Source organism: Podarcis muralis, chromosome 2 (genome assembly GCF_964188315.1).
Source record: "Podarcis muralis chromosome 2, rPodMur119.hap1.1, whole genome shotgun sequence".
Taxonomy (NCBI): Eukaryota; Metazoa; Chordata; class Lepidosauria; order Squamata; family Lacertidae; genus Podarcis; species Podarcis muralis.
In genome coordinates this window covers 68659805-68675848 of record NC_135656.1, presented here as the reverse complement: position 1 = coordinate 68675848, position 16044 = coordinate 68659805, and the positions used below count along the sequence as shown (strand labels likewise).

Here is a 16044-nt window from a genome sequence, read left to right as displayed (position 1 = left end):
GAAAAGAAGGCTTGAGAGATCCCGGTACTGGACTGCTGGGGCCTGGGCAGGACAGGCCGCAGGCTGACTTGGCTTTCTAACATTTAACATCAATAATAATATTAATACCCCACTCTTCCTCGCAAAGCAGCAGGAAGTAGCCAATCAGTCAAAAGATACCCTTATCCATTCAGGAACCATGGAGAACTGTCTGACCTCCAGCTTTATTCCAAAGTTGTGTATATTTGAAATTTTCTGTTGCACCCTCAATCCTTATTATGCACCATTTTCCCCATTAGCTCTTATTTCAAGGCCTCTTAAATCATTTTCACTGGTCTCTAGAGCCCACTCTCAAGCTTGCTCTGTGCCTATTTTGCCAGCAAGCAGAAAAACCTCTTGGGCGCCTCCAGATAGCATGGCCTTTTTTTGTTTCCTGCGGGTATTTTCTGCAACGTGTCTTTGGTGCAATAATAACGCATTAGCCGTGGATTTACACTGGACAGCCCACACATCATTCCGCTTTCTTAGTTGTTTGGCAATGCTACTGCATGTGCTGCTGCACTATTGCTATTGGGAGGGAGGGGCACCCTTTTGCTATAGCACAACCAAAGCAGGACCACCCGCCCACCCCAGAAGTTGCAGGATTTCAGCAGGAAGCGATGGGGAACATGCACCAGCTGGAAATGAAGCAGCATGTCCACCTCTGAACTTTCGCAGGCCCAAACAACGTTGAAAGCGGAATCACGTATAGCTGCCCTGATACCATCTTGAGCACAGATCATCATGCTTTTGTGAAAAAAAGAACATTTGGAGGGGTTATCATGCCTTGTGTTCTGGGAGCTGCTCTGCTAAATGCCTCCTGTGGCTCCGTGTTTTGCAAGTGTGTCCCATTCCAAATCCCAACCAGTTTCTGCCTCCCACCTTTAAACGGTTACCTTCTCAGCTTCCTTTCTTAGGTGTTACACTTTACATGTTAGCCTATTGCATTCCATACCTTGCCAGCTCACCAAGGTGTTCCAATTTCTTATCCTACCATTTGGCATTCTGTCTGCTGCATGTTCACCTACCTAGGAACCACTGTGTTGTTGTTTTTTCAAGTAAATTTTTATTATTTTCTTTACATATTCTTTTTCCAACAATCCATATTATTACCATACATTCCCTTTGACTCTGCCGAGTCTTGACTCCCCTCCCTCCCTGCAATTGGTATATTTAACCCCTTTTTATCGTGCACACCTAGGAACCACTGTTGTGTATGTTGTGTAAAATGACACTGTTGTGTAAAATGACGAGGTGTTTGTACTCTAAACCACAACATGAGAAAGTATGCCCAAATATGTCCTGCCCAGGCTGGGTCCAGTCTATCTCTCTATTAAAATTTCATCACTGCCACTCATGCAAATGCAAAATGATTTAAGTGCTTCACTTCAGAGACTGTCATCGTTCAGCAGTTATGAAACAGCACTGCCACCCGACACATACAGCCCTCCAAAGAGCTGCAGAAGTCCTGATAAACCTAGGAAATCACAGAAAAGGGACTGTTTATTGCACACATGGAATATGAAACCATTAAAAGCACATTGGCTACTGTTGCATGGTTCCCTCTGGTCCCAAATAAATATGCAGGAGGTGGCAAAGACCTATAATTTCAGATGTTTCTTCAATCTATTCTGGTAGGACACAGGGCAAGTGGTATGGCTTTGACCAAAGCAGCCAATCCTTCTGTCATCAGAAGAAGTAAACATTGATCACTGAGGTCCAGCACGTAGGGCCTTCTGGTGGGTCCCTCACTGCGAGAAGCCAAGTTACAGGGAACCAGGCAGAGGGCCTTCTTGGTAGTGGCACCCACCCTGTGGAACACCCTCCCACCAGATATCAAAGAGAAAAACAACTACCAGACTTTTAGAAGACACCAGAAGGCAGCCCTGTTTAGGGAAGCTTTTAATGTTTAACAGACCACTGTATTTTAATATTTTGTTGGAAGCCGCCCAGAGTGGCTGGGGAAACCCAGCCAGATGGGTGGGGTATAAATAATTTTGTTGTTGCTGTTTAGTCGTTTAGTCGTGTCTGACTCTTTGTGACCCCATGGACCAGAGCACGCCAGGCATAATAGATTAATAGAATAGAATAATAATAGAATAATAGAATAATAATAGATTATTATTAACTGAAAGCTTTGGATGAACCTACAACAACAAGGAAGACCAAACAACTGGGAAAGGGCACTGTGCCAGGGTGCTGCTGTGCAGTGGCTTTCTACCGCACTCGACTGCAGGAGAGAGCTCTTTCCAAACTGCTTAGCCCCACCCCGGCCATGAAATCCTTCAGAAGAACACACTCAGGTTTCTGCCAGGACTTTGGGGTCTCACCTCTACTCAGTGTGAAGTGCAAGACTGTGCTCCAACATAACATGGCAGAGAACAATCAGCAGCGGTGGGCAAGCCATTTTTCAGGGGAAATTGCCTGCCATCATTAATGGTCTTCACTGGCTTTCAAAGAACCCCAAGATCCCATGAAGCACAGCTTGAAAACCACTGGTATTGTGGAGAGGAAGTAGAATGCGGATTGGGGAGGTTCCAATCCCCACTCACCCACGAAGCACTCTGAATGACTTCAGGTCAGCTGCTACCTCCCAGCTGAACCTACCTCCTAGGAATGTTTTGGAGGAAACAGCTATTACCAGCGCAATACATTCAGTAAACATGTATATGGCTCCGTGAGCCATTAAATTCAAAACAGCAAGAGGTGAGGCTGATATATACCTCCAACCGCACTAAATAATCATGCTGTGTTCAAGCAGACTCTCACCACCATTAGTACTGGCGGCATAACATTCAGGAAGGACCGAGAGGCACTTAGACCTATCCAAACAGAGGGAGGAGCAACAGGGCAGCCAATGAAACAGGACCACTTATGCTTCCAACAAGCTAGCAACCTGGAAGAGGCATCATTGTATGATCAATCCAAGAAAGGATGGGGAAGAACCTTAGGAGAAGGGGGAATAACAGATGCAACCACCCTGCTACCCAATCATGAGTGGCAAGAAGGACGGAAGACCTCATAACATCCCAAACCCAGCATGTGACACCGCTGGAATGTAGTGGACAACGAAACCCTGCTGCAGAAGAGCCTGCTGGATCAGGCCAACACCCATCTAGTCCTGCATCTTGTTCTCACAGTGACCAACCTGATGATGGGAAGCCTGCAAGCAGGATTAGAGCACAAGAGCCCTCTCCCTCCCGTGGGACGAACCAATATTTGCCCGTCTTGGCTTGCAAAGGAACCACCTGGGTTGCCTCCTTGGCTCCCTTTGCACACAGACAACACCACGGCCAGACCCTCCCTGCTGCCCCTTGCCTGTGTTCCTCAATCTGCTCCTCGCGCTCCCGGTAGCGCTTCTCTCGCTCCTCCTGCTCCTGCCTCTCCTGCTCCATGCGCTCTTGCTCAAAACGCAGCCGCTCGTCCAGGGCCTTCTTCCGCTCCTCCTCCTTACGCAGCTCCTCCTCTTTCTGCAAGGGACAGAAAAGAAGGACAGGATTAGGTGCTGCACCTCACACAGAAGGGCTGGAACAGGGATGAAGGTAAGGAAAGACGTACATGTCTGTCTGTGTGTGTGTGTGTGTGTGTGTGTGTGTGTGTGTGTGAGAGAGAGAGAGAGAGAGAGAGAGAGAGAGAGAGATGATAGATTAGATAGATGATAGATAGATTGATAGATAGATAGATAGATAGATAGATAGATAGATAGATAGATAGATATAGAGATATAGATAGATGATAGATAGATAGATGATAGATAGATAGATAATAGAGATAGATAGAGATAGATGATAGTGATAGATGATAGATAGACAGATAGATGATAGATAGATAGATAGATAGATAGATAGTCATAGTCATAGCTAATCACAGACTTGCCCTGCCCAGGGACAGGGCTTCCTTGGTAAAACCTCTCTACCTTGGCCTGCTCCCAGAACTGCTCCCGGTTGAGTCGCTTCATCTCCACAGCAGCATCAGTCTTCTGGTAGGTGGTGCCCTGGAACAAAGAAATCAAATCAGAAGAGAGAGATGTGTATGTGTGTGAATGAGGACACACAGATAACAAGACAACTTGCCGGGTTCTCACTGCCCTGGTGTGTTTCACAATGCTTTACAACAGCATGGGGGTAACTGACCAGAATATTCTTCAAGGCAGTTTATAACGTATGCTGGAGGATTTGCAGTGCACCTTCGTAGCCAGTGAGGTTAATCTGAGGTGCAATTATTGCTAACTGAAACATCCACTCCACTGTAACTATCTTTCTTACCCTGCGTCAACAGCCTTCCCCAACCTGGTGCCTCCAGATGGTGCTGGACTACAGCTCCCATCTCCCCCTAGTCCCAGGCCATGCTGGCAGGGGCTGATGGGAGCTGGAGTCCAAATCTGGGGAAGGATGCCCTAAGTCAAAATTGCTTTCAGCAGACCAGCCACACCCAAGCCCAGAAGAGGCTGGTGTTGCTTCTCCCCAGCAAGGGGAAAGGGGGGCATGGCAAAGAAGGAGCATTACCACGGGCTGCGCATTCTCATCCTCACGCAGGCGGAGACGGTGCAGCACGGGGCTGGCAATGCGGGCGAGGCCGTTGGAGAGCCGCTGCCCAATGGCTCCTGGGTCGATGTCTTCCACACTGCTAGCGTTGACAATGACATCCACACCCTGTTGAGACATTCAAACCACACTGAAAAATGAGGGTCCAGCCACCAAGCTGGAGAAGATGGACTAGGACCAGGAAATGGCAGGGAACGAGATTTCAGCTCAGCACCAGAGGACACTTCCTATATATTGGGAAGAGAGCTGCTAGACAGTAGACAAAGACTGTGTTGGGAGGCGGTGGGCTCTCCTCCAATGGAGCTATTTAAGCGGAGTCTGGATGAGCATATTTGTCAGGGATACTGTAGCTTCAAAGGCGGGGAACCCCTTTCAGAGAGAGCCTCAGAGAGAGGGAACTCTTGGGTAGTTTTCTGGGGGGCTGCTTGCCAGTGATGGGCAGGGCCAGAGGCAAAAGCAAGCAGGGCAAAGGATGTGTGACGTTTACCTTTGTAGAGCTGGCTCTACTCCAGCCACACAAAAGCCAGGGGATTACACCCACCTGTGCACCCGCTACCTGCCTACCTAAACTGGGCAAGCAGGAGGCATGATCATGGCTCAAGGACATATACCAGCCAGGCAAAAGCACTTTAGAAAGCCACAAACCAGGCTGACGAGAGGCAAGGACTAAGAAGAGTCCCAAGGGATGGGTGGAGAGGCCTGGAGGGCCACATCTGGCCCCTGACCTCAGGTTCACCACCCCACTTGAAGCTGCATTTTGCATTGAGCAGGAAGTCAGATGAGGATTTAAGGCAGCTGCCTTGGAGGACAACAGCGGAGACCCAGCAGCTGGCACAGGTCTCCTGCCAGCAGCTCACGATCAAAACTCCTTGCCTATCCCAGATGTGGATCATGTGCCCTTCCAGATGTTATTGGGCTATACTCTCTGTCCACATCTGGAGTGCCACAGGTCTTTCCACCCCTGCATTGCAGGAGAACCATGCTCCCTCTTCCACAAAGTCCAAATCCCTTTTCCACAAGATGGGAAAGGACTGTTGCATAGGCACTCCCACCCGTGCACCCTTCCCCAAACACTTTGCCACTGACCTGGAAGAATTCCGCGACTTTGGCCACATGGCTGGCACAGGCACACTTGCGGGCATCAGCAACATCCTCTCCCACCTGCCAGGCATAAAGGTGCACAGGGATGGGGAAGGTTAGTGCTGGGAGACACCACTCTTGTGAGACAGCAGCAGACAGCATCTTATTCTACATGCACATAGAGATACAGGCTACTTGGGAGAGCATCTGGAGAGCTCAGAAGGAGGAGGACAAGGGTGGCACCAGCACACAAGAAAGCGGGACATTTCTCTGGATTTCTGAATGGAAAGCAAGAGCAGCAAGGATTTTCTCTGCAGAAAGGTCTTCCTTAATAATTTTGGATGAGATGTAGACCAGACATATCACTGTGCCAACAAGGTAGGGAAGCAACACTGCCCCACATACCTAAATCTGCAGCTTCTTCTAAGTCCTGGAGCATCAATGCTTGGCAGGAGTTTTTTTTTTTTTTTTTTTTTTTTTTTGCTGTCTTTTTGTTAAGGACTGGGAAATGACACAGAGAATACATCTTATATTCCTTCCCAGTAGATCTCACCCTTGCGAAGGGGGTCTTGCTAGGGCTAGTAGCGATATTCAGTGGTTTCCAAATGGCTGGGTATTTGTTGTTCATTTCTGCCCCTGGGCAGCACTTCGTAGTGTGTTTCTTCTTTTAGGTCACTCTTCCCCAACCTGGTTCTCTCTAGATGCTTTTGGACTACAAGTCCCATCAGCCTTAGTCACCATGGCCAATACACAGGGATGCTGGAAATTGTAGTTCTGCCCAGACACTGAGGTCCAGCTCTGAGGGCCTTCTGGAGGTTCCGTTACTGTGAGAAGTGAGGTTACAGGCAGAGGGCCTTCTCAGTAGTGGCACCCGCTCTGTGGAACACCCTCCCATCAGATGTCATGGAAATAAACAACTATCTGACTTTTAGAAGACATCTGAAGTTTTAATGTCTGATATTTTATCGTGTTTTTAATATTCTGTCGGGAGCCGTCCAGAGTGGCTGGGGAAACCTAGCCAGATGGGTGGGGTATTAATAATAATAATATTCAAAATGTCTGGCAGGCCAAAGGCAGCTGGTTCAGACTGTTAAACTCATATTTCTACAAAGACATTTTTTAAAAGGCCTAGTGAAAGGAACTTTCCACAAAAGCAGTATTTAAAGATTGTCACAAGCTGGAATATGTCAGGTAGGATAGGAAGCAAGTCTGGACAGAAAGTGGGAAGGAGAAGGAGCCAGCCCAATGTGTGAGAGTGGTCAACCCTTTTAGATTTGTTAAGGAAAATGGAATTTGTTCCACTAGAGGGCAGTGCAGACAAATCAATAGAAACCCAGCAGTCAGCAAGGGTTCTGCAAGAAAGATCAACCTCCACATTACAGGCCTCCTCAGAGCTAGCCAGCTTTATGTGCCCCTGTATTCACAGCCCAAACAGCACTCGTGCCAGCCTTCACAAATGATGGGCTGGTGCTTTTTCCTACACAGAGATTATCTTTAGGTAAACAAAGACTGTGCACGATTAGGCCCTATGGTTGAGAGACCAGGGACCTACCATCAGCCTTCACCATTCAGTGTTTCTCAAACCTGGGTCTCCAGCTGTTGTTGGACTGCAACTCCCATCATCCCTGACCACTGGTCCTGCTAGCTAGGCATGATGGGAGTTGTAGCCCAACAACAGCTGGAGACCCAGGTTTGAGAAACACTTGGCTGTTTCTGAATTCTCCACCCTAGTCAGTACAGGGCTGCCAGCTCCAGATGCTGAGAGGATTCCTGTGCATAAAGAAGGCTGAATTTCTCCTTGTCTGACTTTTCTCACCATAGTGGGAGGAAAAGCTGTAACTGGTGGAACTTTCCCTTCCCATGCAGTACCAAGGTTCTCTTTTTCTGTGGCCCAGTCAACTTTAATATTGCTCCCCTTCAGGACAGAGCAAGCTGCCTCCCAGACTCTTCTTGGACTTACCCAGTTAATGAGGACATATTTAGGGAGGGTGGCCTGAGGGTCTTTGACACTGCAGAATCCATACATCACTTTCTGGTTCTCAAAATGGCTGGAGAGTTCTTGTAGGCCGCCAGCTGAAGAAGCAAAGAGACAGATTTTATGGGACACAGACCACACTGCTCTTTCCCTTAGGGACATGATAGGGCACTGCCTTTCACAGAGCCAGGGCATTGGTTCATCTATCTCGGTACGGTCTGCGCAGATTGGAGAAGGCTCTCTGGGGTTTCAAGCAGGGAATCTTGGTATCTGGAGATGCCAGGGACTGGACCAAAAACCTCTGCATGCAGAGCAGATGATACAGCACTGAACTTCAGCCCTTCAGGTGGGTAGACCGAGGAACACATGATAAAAGGGAATAATCTCTCAACTTACTGGGTGTGCCCTTGCCACAACTCATGGCCATTTATCTCCCCACCCCTTGCCTCTTCAACTCTAACCCTGTTGAAAAATATGGGATTTTTAGTTGTCGTCTATTCATGTATGTGACGACAGCAGCGAGGATACTACTGGCCCAGAGATGGAAAGAAGACAAAGTTCCAACCAGAGAAGAATGGCTGATGAAGATGATGGACTATGCCAAAATGGCGAAACCGACTGGGAAAATCAGAAACCAGCAAGAGAAGAATTTTAAGAAGGAATGAAAAAAATGTACTTAAGAGAACACTGTAAACAACTTTGGTGGGATTTGAGTAATGCTTGTAATGTACAAAAAACTATGGAAAAATGAATTACTTTTTTTTTAACAAATTAAAGAAAATAAGATAAGCAGAAGGGGGGGGGGAGATTGATAATGGTAACCATGGAAGGGTGGAGGGAAGTCAAGGGATTCAGAGAATCCTAATTGAAGAGGTGAATGATGTGTTTGGATTTAAATTTGTTATGTAAAACTTAATAAAAATATATTTTAAAAAGAAAAAAAGGGGATTTTTGTTTTTTTGTTTTTGGAGAGGGAAGTTTGGTGGAGCACTGAGAACTGCCAGGACTGGATCAGCTAAGCAACAGAAGGTTGCCCAGCAAGGAGGCAAGGGCAGGGACAGAAATACTCACTTCCCGAAGCAGCCAGTTTCAGGTTATCGGAGTCATCTTCGTAAGTGTACAAAGCCCTGCAAGTCAGAGAATCACACAAACAGGTTAGGAGAAGCATGTACAGATAAGGGCAGGACCGCACAAATCCTTCACTATCCAACTCCTGCACCGAGGAAATGCAGATATAGTGCTAGGTAAAATTGGAGGCTAGGGCTTGGATTAAGCAGATTTGCACATGTTGGCTTATTTTACTGAACTGGTTCTGCTCCTGTAGCCCTCGAGTAGCAGGGAGAGGAACAGAACCACAAAGCCCAACCATGTAGTCACTGCGATTGTGGGGCTTCAGAGATCTTGGTGGGATAGATACACACTCTTCTTAGCCCCCAAGGTCTACAAACTTGATTTTTAAAATAAAATGTAGGTTTCCTGGCATGGTCTATGGACCAACACAATAAATACTATTTTAATAAAATGAAAGTTGACCCTCAGGATGATGAATTCTGTATTTATGTGGTCCTTGCACACGATGCAGGGATGCGGGTGGCACTGTGGGTTAAACCACAGAGCCTAGGACTCGCTGATAGAAGGTTGGTGGTTCAAATCCCCGCGACGGGGTGAGCTCCCCTTGCTTGGTCCCTGCTCCTGCCAACCTAGCAGTTTGAAAGCACGTCAAAGTGCAAGTAGATAAATAGGTACCACTCCAGCAGGAAGGTAAACAGTGTTTCCGTGTGCTGCTCTGGTTCGCCAGAAGCGGCTTAGTCATGCTGGCCAATAAAGCGAGGTGAGTGCCACAAACCCCAGAGTCGGTCACGACTGGACCTAATGGTCAGGGGTCCCTTTACCCTTTACCTTTACTGCACATGATGCACAATAAACACAGTCCTGAGTAAAGGACAACAATGTCTTGTCCAGAGAATGCCTCTCATTCCAGAGAAAGTCTAGATCTTGCATTACAACATAATATATTTCAACCCCTCTGAAAGCCGTGCCCCAGGAAACAGAAAGAAAGCAACAGATATTTCCAAACTTGCTTCCTTCCAAATCACATTTGGAGTCATGGGGAAGTAATGATGGGGTCACCCACACAAATCCAAGATGATGTTCACTGTCATGGGGTGATACATCTACCAGTGTCTTGGTTAGTGAGGGAAGATCCACAGCATGTTCCGGAGTCCTATTCTATCACCCCTGAAACTTTGCTCCTCCTTCCACTTGTCCCCCAAAGAGGCACATTCCACAAATTTGAGAATTATTTATAGAAAGCACCAAGTACGTATATTGGGCAGCAGGCACCCTCAGAGGACCAGGCCTCCTGGAGCATGCCTGGAGCAGATAAATTAAAAATGCCCTTGAGCAACAGCAAACTGCCGGTCTCATGTGCGATTCCCAGATGGGCTATATTTGGTTTGTGTGCATGCACAGACATAGAGTCATTTGAATTAAACTATTTTCAGTAGATTTCCTAAGAAAAGCTCTGCTGAATCAGACCTTTTGTCTGTTCTGAACTTTCTGCCACTAAAGAGCTAAAGAGCCCAAGACCCAAATGTTGTAATCTTTCCTTATTTGGGAGTTTCTCCATCCTCCTGGTCACTTAGGTTGCCTGTTTCTACACAATCATCCCAGAGTAGCAAGAGGCATGCTCAGGCTTCAAGGATTCATTCCAGCCAAGCAAAAGTACTTGGGTGGGAAGGAGGGCCAGTGAAGGCGTAGGGAGAGCTACGAGGGCCACATACAGAAGCCTAGAAGAGTTGCATTCAGCCATGGGGCCTAAACTTACTCACCCAAACAGATGCAACCCAGGACTGGCCTGTGCATGCAGGATCCGGCTGGGCTCTCAGTTCCTCCTGTCAACTTGTGTAGGTAAAGCAAGCAGGCTGCCATATTTGATATCGCCAAGGCAGGCAAGTTCCCTACACTGGTGGGCTCAGTCTCCACAGACAAGCAGCCCCTAGTGGGTTACTGCAGCATGTGCTGCAATGTCCAGTCCCCTGCAACATGATGTAGACTGCAGGGGTCAGCAAACTGTTTCAGCAAGGGGCCGGTCCACTGTCCCTCAGACCTTGTGGGGGGCCAGACTATATTTTGAAATAAAAAAAATGAACAAATTCCTATACCCCACAACTAACCTAGAGATGAATTTTAAATAAAAGCACACATTCTACTCATGTAAAAACACGCTGATTCCTGGACTGTCCACAGGCTGGATTTAGAAGGCGATTGGACCGGATCCGGCCCCCAGGCCTTAGTTTGCCTACCCATGATGTAGAGCAAGCATTTCTAGAACACGGCTGCTCCTCCAGCCTGCCCAGAACAAAGCCCCCATCTCATCCTGCCCGTCCTTTTTGTTTTACATTCTGTCTGGCAATGCTGTGATAAGGAGAGGCGCTCCCCAAGGTTTCAGCTGGTACATCGGCCCCAACTTCACTTCCAGAAGAGGAACAGCAGGGAAGAGCGATGAAAAGAGGGTGTTCAACATCTCCTACATTACGGGGGACAGTCTTCTGTTTGAGGGGATCCTCTGCTAGAAAGGTCATTAGGTCTAGGCCTGGTTGAAAGACAAAAGAACCCCAAGATGGCATGTGGGTGGGTGTGGTGCCCGCGGGATGGGATGGGGCAGGGTGCGCCAGAATCCCAGAGCCCGAGCCATGTTCTGCGCCTGTGTCCAGCAGGCCCGTGTTGCTTTTTTGGGCAGCGCGGAGCCTGCAGGTGCCTGAGCCACTGTGTCACTCCCAGGAGAGCTGTGTAGCTCGGGCACGCTGCAGGCCCCATGGTTAAGTGCTACTCCCCGCGGTGTGGTGCCCAGTGTGCCCCACCCCCTGCACTATGCCTCTGGACAGGCACAATCACCGCAAACACAGAAGTGGCACAAAGGGGGCAAAAATAGCCCTAAAGAAGCACAAAAATGACACAAAACAGTGCTTAGGAACCCCACAAGCCTTTGCATCAAGGCCTGTGGGGAGCTTGAGCAAGGTTTGGAGGGAGCGATTGTGGCGTTCATTTGCAAGCTTTTCCAATTGTGTTCTCATTACACAATTGCACTTAAATGCGTGGTGCCTCAGAACGTAACCCCTGCGTAAATGGGGAGTCGCCTGTATTGTATTTCTATTCAAATTATACTGAATTACTTCTAAATTTGCTTCCCTACAAAACTATTAGAACACGGTTTTTAAAAATGCAAATCAGCACCTGCCTTTGTCCTCTCTTTCGTTGATGCGCAAGAAAGATGCTTTGCTGGTATCAGTTCCAGGTGCTTTGTGCTAAGTGAGAGAGATCCCCTCCGCCCATATCCCCTTGTCTCCTTAATGCTGCATGTGCCCCCAGGCCACATGCAAAAGGCTGAGGGAGGAGCTTCTGCTAAATGGGGAGAAATGAATGCACTGCTGCAGCAGAGGCCTCACCCCTCCAGGATGGTATAATTGTTGCCCACCTGGGGAGTAAGACCCACTCACGCTTCTGGCAGTGAACTGCCTGCTGCCCAATAAGAATGTGAGGGGTGGAGTGGGGTGGGGTGTTAAGAGGCGGAGAGGGAGAAATAGTGAAATTAAAGCAGCAGTAGCAGCATATCAATGAGCCATCAGGGCTTGTGTGAAGGGGCCTCCATGGAAACCGTCTCCAAGATACCACCCTCTCTTCCATCTCTGGCAGGGTATAGCCATTCCCTCCATCCTTTGCCAATCAGCCAGCAGAAATCAGAACCAAAGGCTTTCACACCCTAGGCGAGAGCACATGGGGGTTCTGTTCTCTTCGCAACCTCATTTCGAGACCTCATGCGAAGGGGGAAGGAAGGAGCACGGAGAATTGGTCCAGGTTGTGTGGGCGAAGAGACCGAAAGGGGGGGAGACTCCCTCAGCTTATCAAAGCAACCAGCATCTCTGTGTCACCATGGCAACCACACTGCCATCCAGCTGGGACACAGTTCATATGAGGAGGAAGGAGGTGATTTACAGGGGAGGCTGGGGGGTGGGGGTGGGGGTGGGAGGGAGGGGGGAGGTATTCGCTGGCAGCTGGCCCCAAATGCTGCTCCTCCTGTGCGCACCCACCGCCACCCTCTCATGGCAAATTGGGAGGTGCCTTCCCTGCCCGGCCTTTCCACAGCTTACAGTGGGAGTTTGCTGAGTTGTGTCTCTTCCTGGGCATCATGTGCTCCATTTGCTGACCTGCCAAATTCTTTGGCTGTTTGCATTCCAGTAAAGGCCGGGGCGCCATATGACCTCGGTTCCTTGGGCCAGAATCCTGCTAGAGTCAGAAGGGGAACTCCGCCGGCAGGAGGAAGGATGCTGGTTGCCGGGAATCGCAGGTGGGCAGAGGGCTCCCGCTCGCAGGCATGCAAGGACAGGGTGCTGGACTAGATGGGCCTGTTGGCCTCATCCAGCAGGCCTGACACATGTTCTCAACTCCCAACATGAACTGGTTGCCTTTACTCCCTGGCCCCAAACCTTCCACAGCCGCATCTCATCACAATATTGGCTTTAGCAGAAGTTGCTTACACCATCGGTTTATCTCTTTGTTTCTCTGTGATAAGTCTAGTCCTTTGATATCGGAGGAGGGAGCAAGGCTGCCATCAGCACCTGGCATCCTGCCAGGGTCTAGCAGCCTGGTAAGGCCTCTTCCTGATTACTGCCTATGAGCCCTCGCCTTAAAGATTATCAGGCTCAGCACCAAGCACCTGAATACAGTCACCTTTTTAGTTTTCCACAACACCCTCAACCTATTAGGTGTGAGGAACTTCAGGCCTGTGGGCCTAATGCAGCCCTCTAGGCCTCTCCTTCTGGTCCTTCTGCACCCCCAGTGTGTTTTGTGCCTGGCAGAGATGTGTCCTTGTGTGCTGGTAACACCTCCTGCTTGCCTGGACGGAGAAGAAAGTCGGATGTGTTTACTTTTGTAGTTTCCACACAGTAAACTGCCTACTGCTGGCATGTAGGCCTTGGAAGGGCCCACAGAAAAGAGTGCAGCTCTTGGGCTGCTTGCCGCAACCAGGCAAGGCCCCCACCTCTAACCCACTGACAGAAGAGACACCCCACCAGATGACACTTCGTTCACAGAATATGACTGCCTTCGACTGAGGGGAGTGAACAGTTGCCAAGGGAGGCTGGAGCTCTGCCCTGAACCTCCCCATCTCACGTTAGCACGCATTTTGGCTAGATCAAGGGAGTAAAGCAGAGGGTGAATAACAGGATGAAGGAGCATACAATCACGAATGCTGTGGAGAAAGAGCTTCTCCATCTCTCATAATATTAGAACTTGGGGCCACCCAATGAAGCAGAAGGGTAGGCGGCTCAGGTAGACAAAAGCGAAGTTCTGATTCACACAGCACACAGGTAAACTGTGGGATTCACTGTATGTGGTGACAACCACCAACTTTGAAGGGGGATTAGACAAATTCATGGGCAATAAGGCTACCAATGGGATCCAGTATTAGAAGCAGTATGACTCTCCAAGGTTCGAAATTTGCACCTAAAGATTCTCCATTTGCGAGCACCTCAAAAAGTCTGGGTGCCGTTTTTTTATGCCTGGCTCACACTCAAGGATTACTGAAATGTATGTGCTTTGAAGCTATCAAGTATATGTTAAGGAGAGACAATATAATGAGTTTAACAATAAAGAATAGAATGTTTTGAAAACTGAAGTATGGTACCAATATTTTTATTTAAACACCAAATTAGAAACGTATTAACAATTTATGGTAGACATATGATACTAACAAGGTGTCACTTATGTGATTTGCACATTACTTAATGCTTATCACAATAATAAATAAAAGGTGTGTCCCCCCCCAGGTGACTAGACATTCTGTTTTGGCGCCCACAACCCAGGTTCCAGGAGCCATCCTAGCTTTTCTATCCTGATTTCTAATGCTAAATTGACTCTAAAGTTGCTGAGGAAAATGGGTGGGCAAAGGCTGTTGTGCTCATGCACTGCTAAGGGCTTCCCAGAGGCATCTGGTTGGCCATTGTGGGGAATAGGCTGCTGGTCCAGATAAGCCTGTGGCCTGATTCAGTAATGTTGAAACTACAAGCCTGCCTTCTTACTCCTTTTCCCCAATCACTGTGCACGATGCTGCCATGTTCCTTGGAGTAAGCTTTGCCCCTCCCTGGGGCTTTCCCCATTGATTACATCAGGTCTTGTACCTGGGCTGAGGTTGCTGATTGGTAGGTCTTTATTTTGCCATAATAAGAATAGAGGATGCTCAGCATTTTTATTTCATGACTCGGGGAGGGTTACTGTGACGCGGGTGGCGCTGTGGTCTAAACCACTGAGCCTCTTGGGCTTGCCGATCAGAAGGTTGGTGGTTCAAATCCCTGCAATGGAGTGTGCTCCCATTGCTCTGTTCCAACTCCTGCCAACCTATCAGTTCAAAAGCACAGCAGTGCAAGTAGATAAATAGGTATCGCTGCTGCAGGAAAGTAAACGGCGTTTCCGTGCGCTCTGGCTTCCATCACAGTGTTCTGTTGCGCCAGAAGCGGTTTAGTCATGCTGGCCACATGACCTGGAAAGCTGTCTGTGGACAAACGTCAGCTCCCTTGGTCTGAAAGCGAGATGAGCGCCGCAACCTCATAGTCACCTTTGACTGGACTTATCCATCCAAGGGTCCTTTACTTTTTACTGTGACCAAACTGGAAAAAACATGACATCTGTTGTTTGACTGTACCTTCAGCCAAATTGATTGGGGTGGGGGAGAGGAAGAATACTATTCTTAAGCTCATACTACATGTATATTAAGGGGGTGTTAGAAAAGAAACCTACAGAAAAAGAAACCCAATTCTTAAGCTTTTTCTACACATCTATGGAGCTGGATGAAAGAGGGCACCCATAGATTTCATAAAATTGGGAAGGAATTTTTGCCTATGGGTCTTTTTAGCCTTCCAAAGCCATCAGCATTTCATAGCATTATAAGCAGAGTTTTATTACTGGCTATTGCTGCCTTTCGTACAGCAAATGGTTAGACAGTTCATCTGTGTGCTGAAAGCACCCACGTCAGCCAAAAGTAATCTGCCTGTTGGTTCTTAGAATAGCATATTTTTACCCAAACAACCTGAAGGGACACTCAAATGTTTGGATGAGATTAAATGAGAATGATGTTATAAACAGTATTGCAATTGATTTGCCAAAGGATTTTTTTTTAAGAGGCAAGAGAAGAGACTTGGGGACTGTGGTGCCAATGCTATGCTGTTCAATACAGCTCTGATGCTCTGATATAAAGGTCATCTCTTGAAACAAAGGACGTCTGGTAACTGTGGCTTATGCAGACATGGAGTCACATGAAGCATACACTGAATTTATTTATCTATCTGTCTCATTCCGACAGGAGGGGGCCATGGCTTTCTGATATAGAGCAGTGTTCTTCAACCTTGGGTGCCTATTTGTTGTTGGACTCCA

The 16044-nt window shown here is 48.0% G+C and overlaps 1 protein-coding gene across 1 annotated transcript in view; it reads right to left on the bottom strand.

Moving 5' to 3' along the window:
* DBN1 (drebrin 1) overlaps nucleotides 1–16044 on the bottom strand; it is a 40553-nt gene that overhangs the window by 6754 nt on the left and 17755 nt on the right. Inside the window, exons 2-8 of the mRNA XM_077923494.1 lie at nucleotides 8689–8744; nucleotides 7603–7715; nucleotides 5649–5723; nucleotides 4524–4670; nucleotides 3935–4012; nucleotides 3162–3488; nucleotides 1462–1495 (exon numbers count right to left, since the gene is read on the bottom strand). Of these exons, the coding sequence (XP_077779620.1) occupies nucleotides 1462–1495; nucleotides 3162–3488; nucleotides 3935–4012; nucleotides 4524–4670; nucleotides 5649–5723; nucleotides 7603–7715; nucleotides 8689–8744 (830 nt within the window). The remainder of the gene's footprint in view (nucleotides 1–1461; nucleotides 1496–3161; nucleotides 3489–3934; nucleotides 4013–4523; nucleotides 4671–5648; nucleotides 5724–7602; nucleotides 7716–8688; nucleotides 8745–16044) is intronic.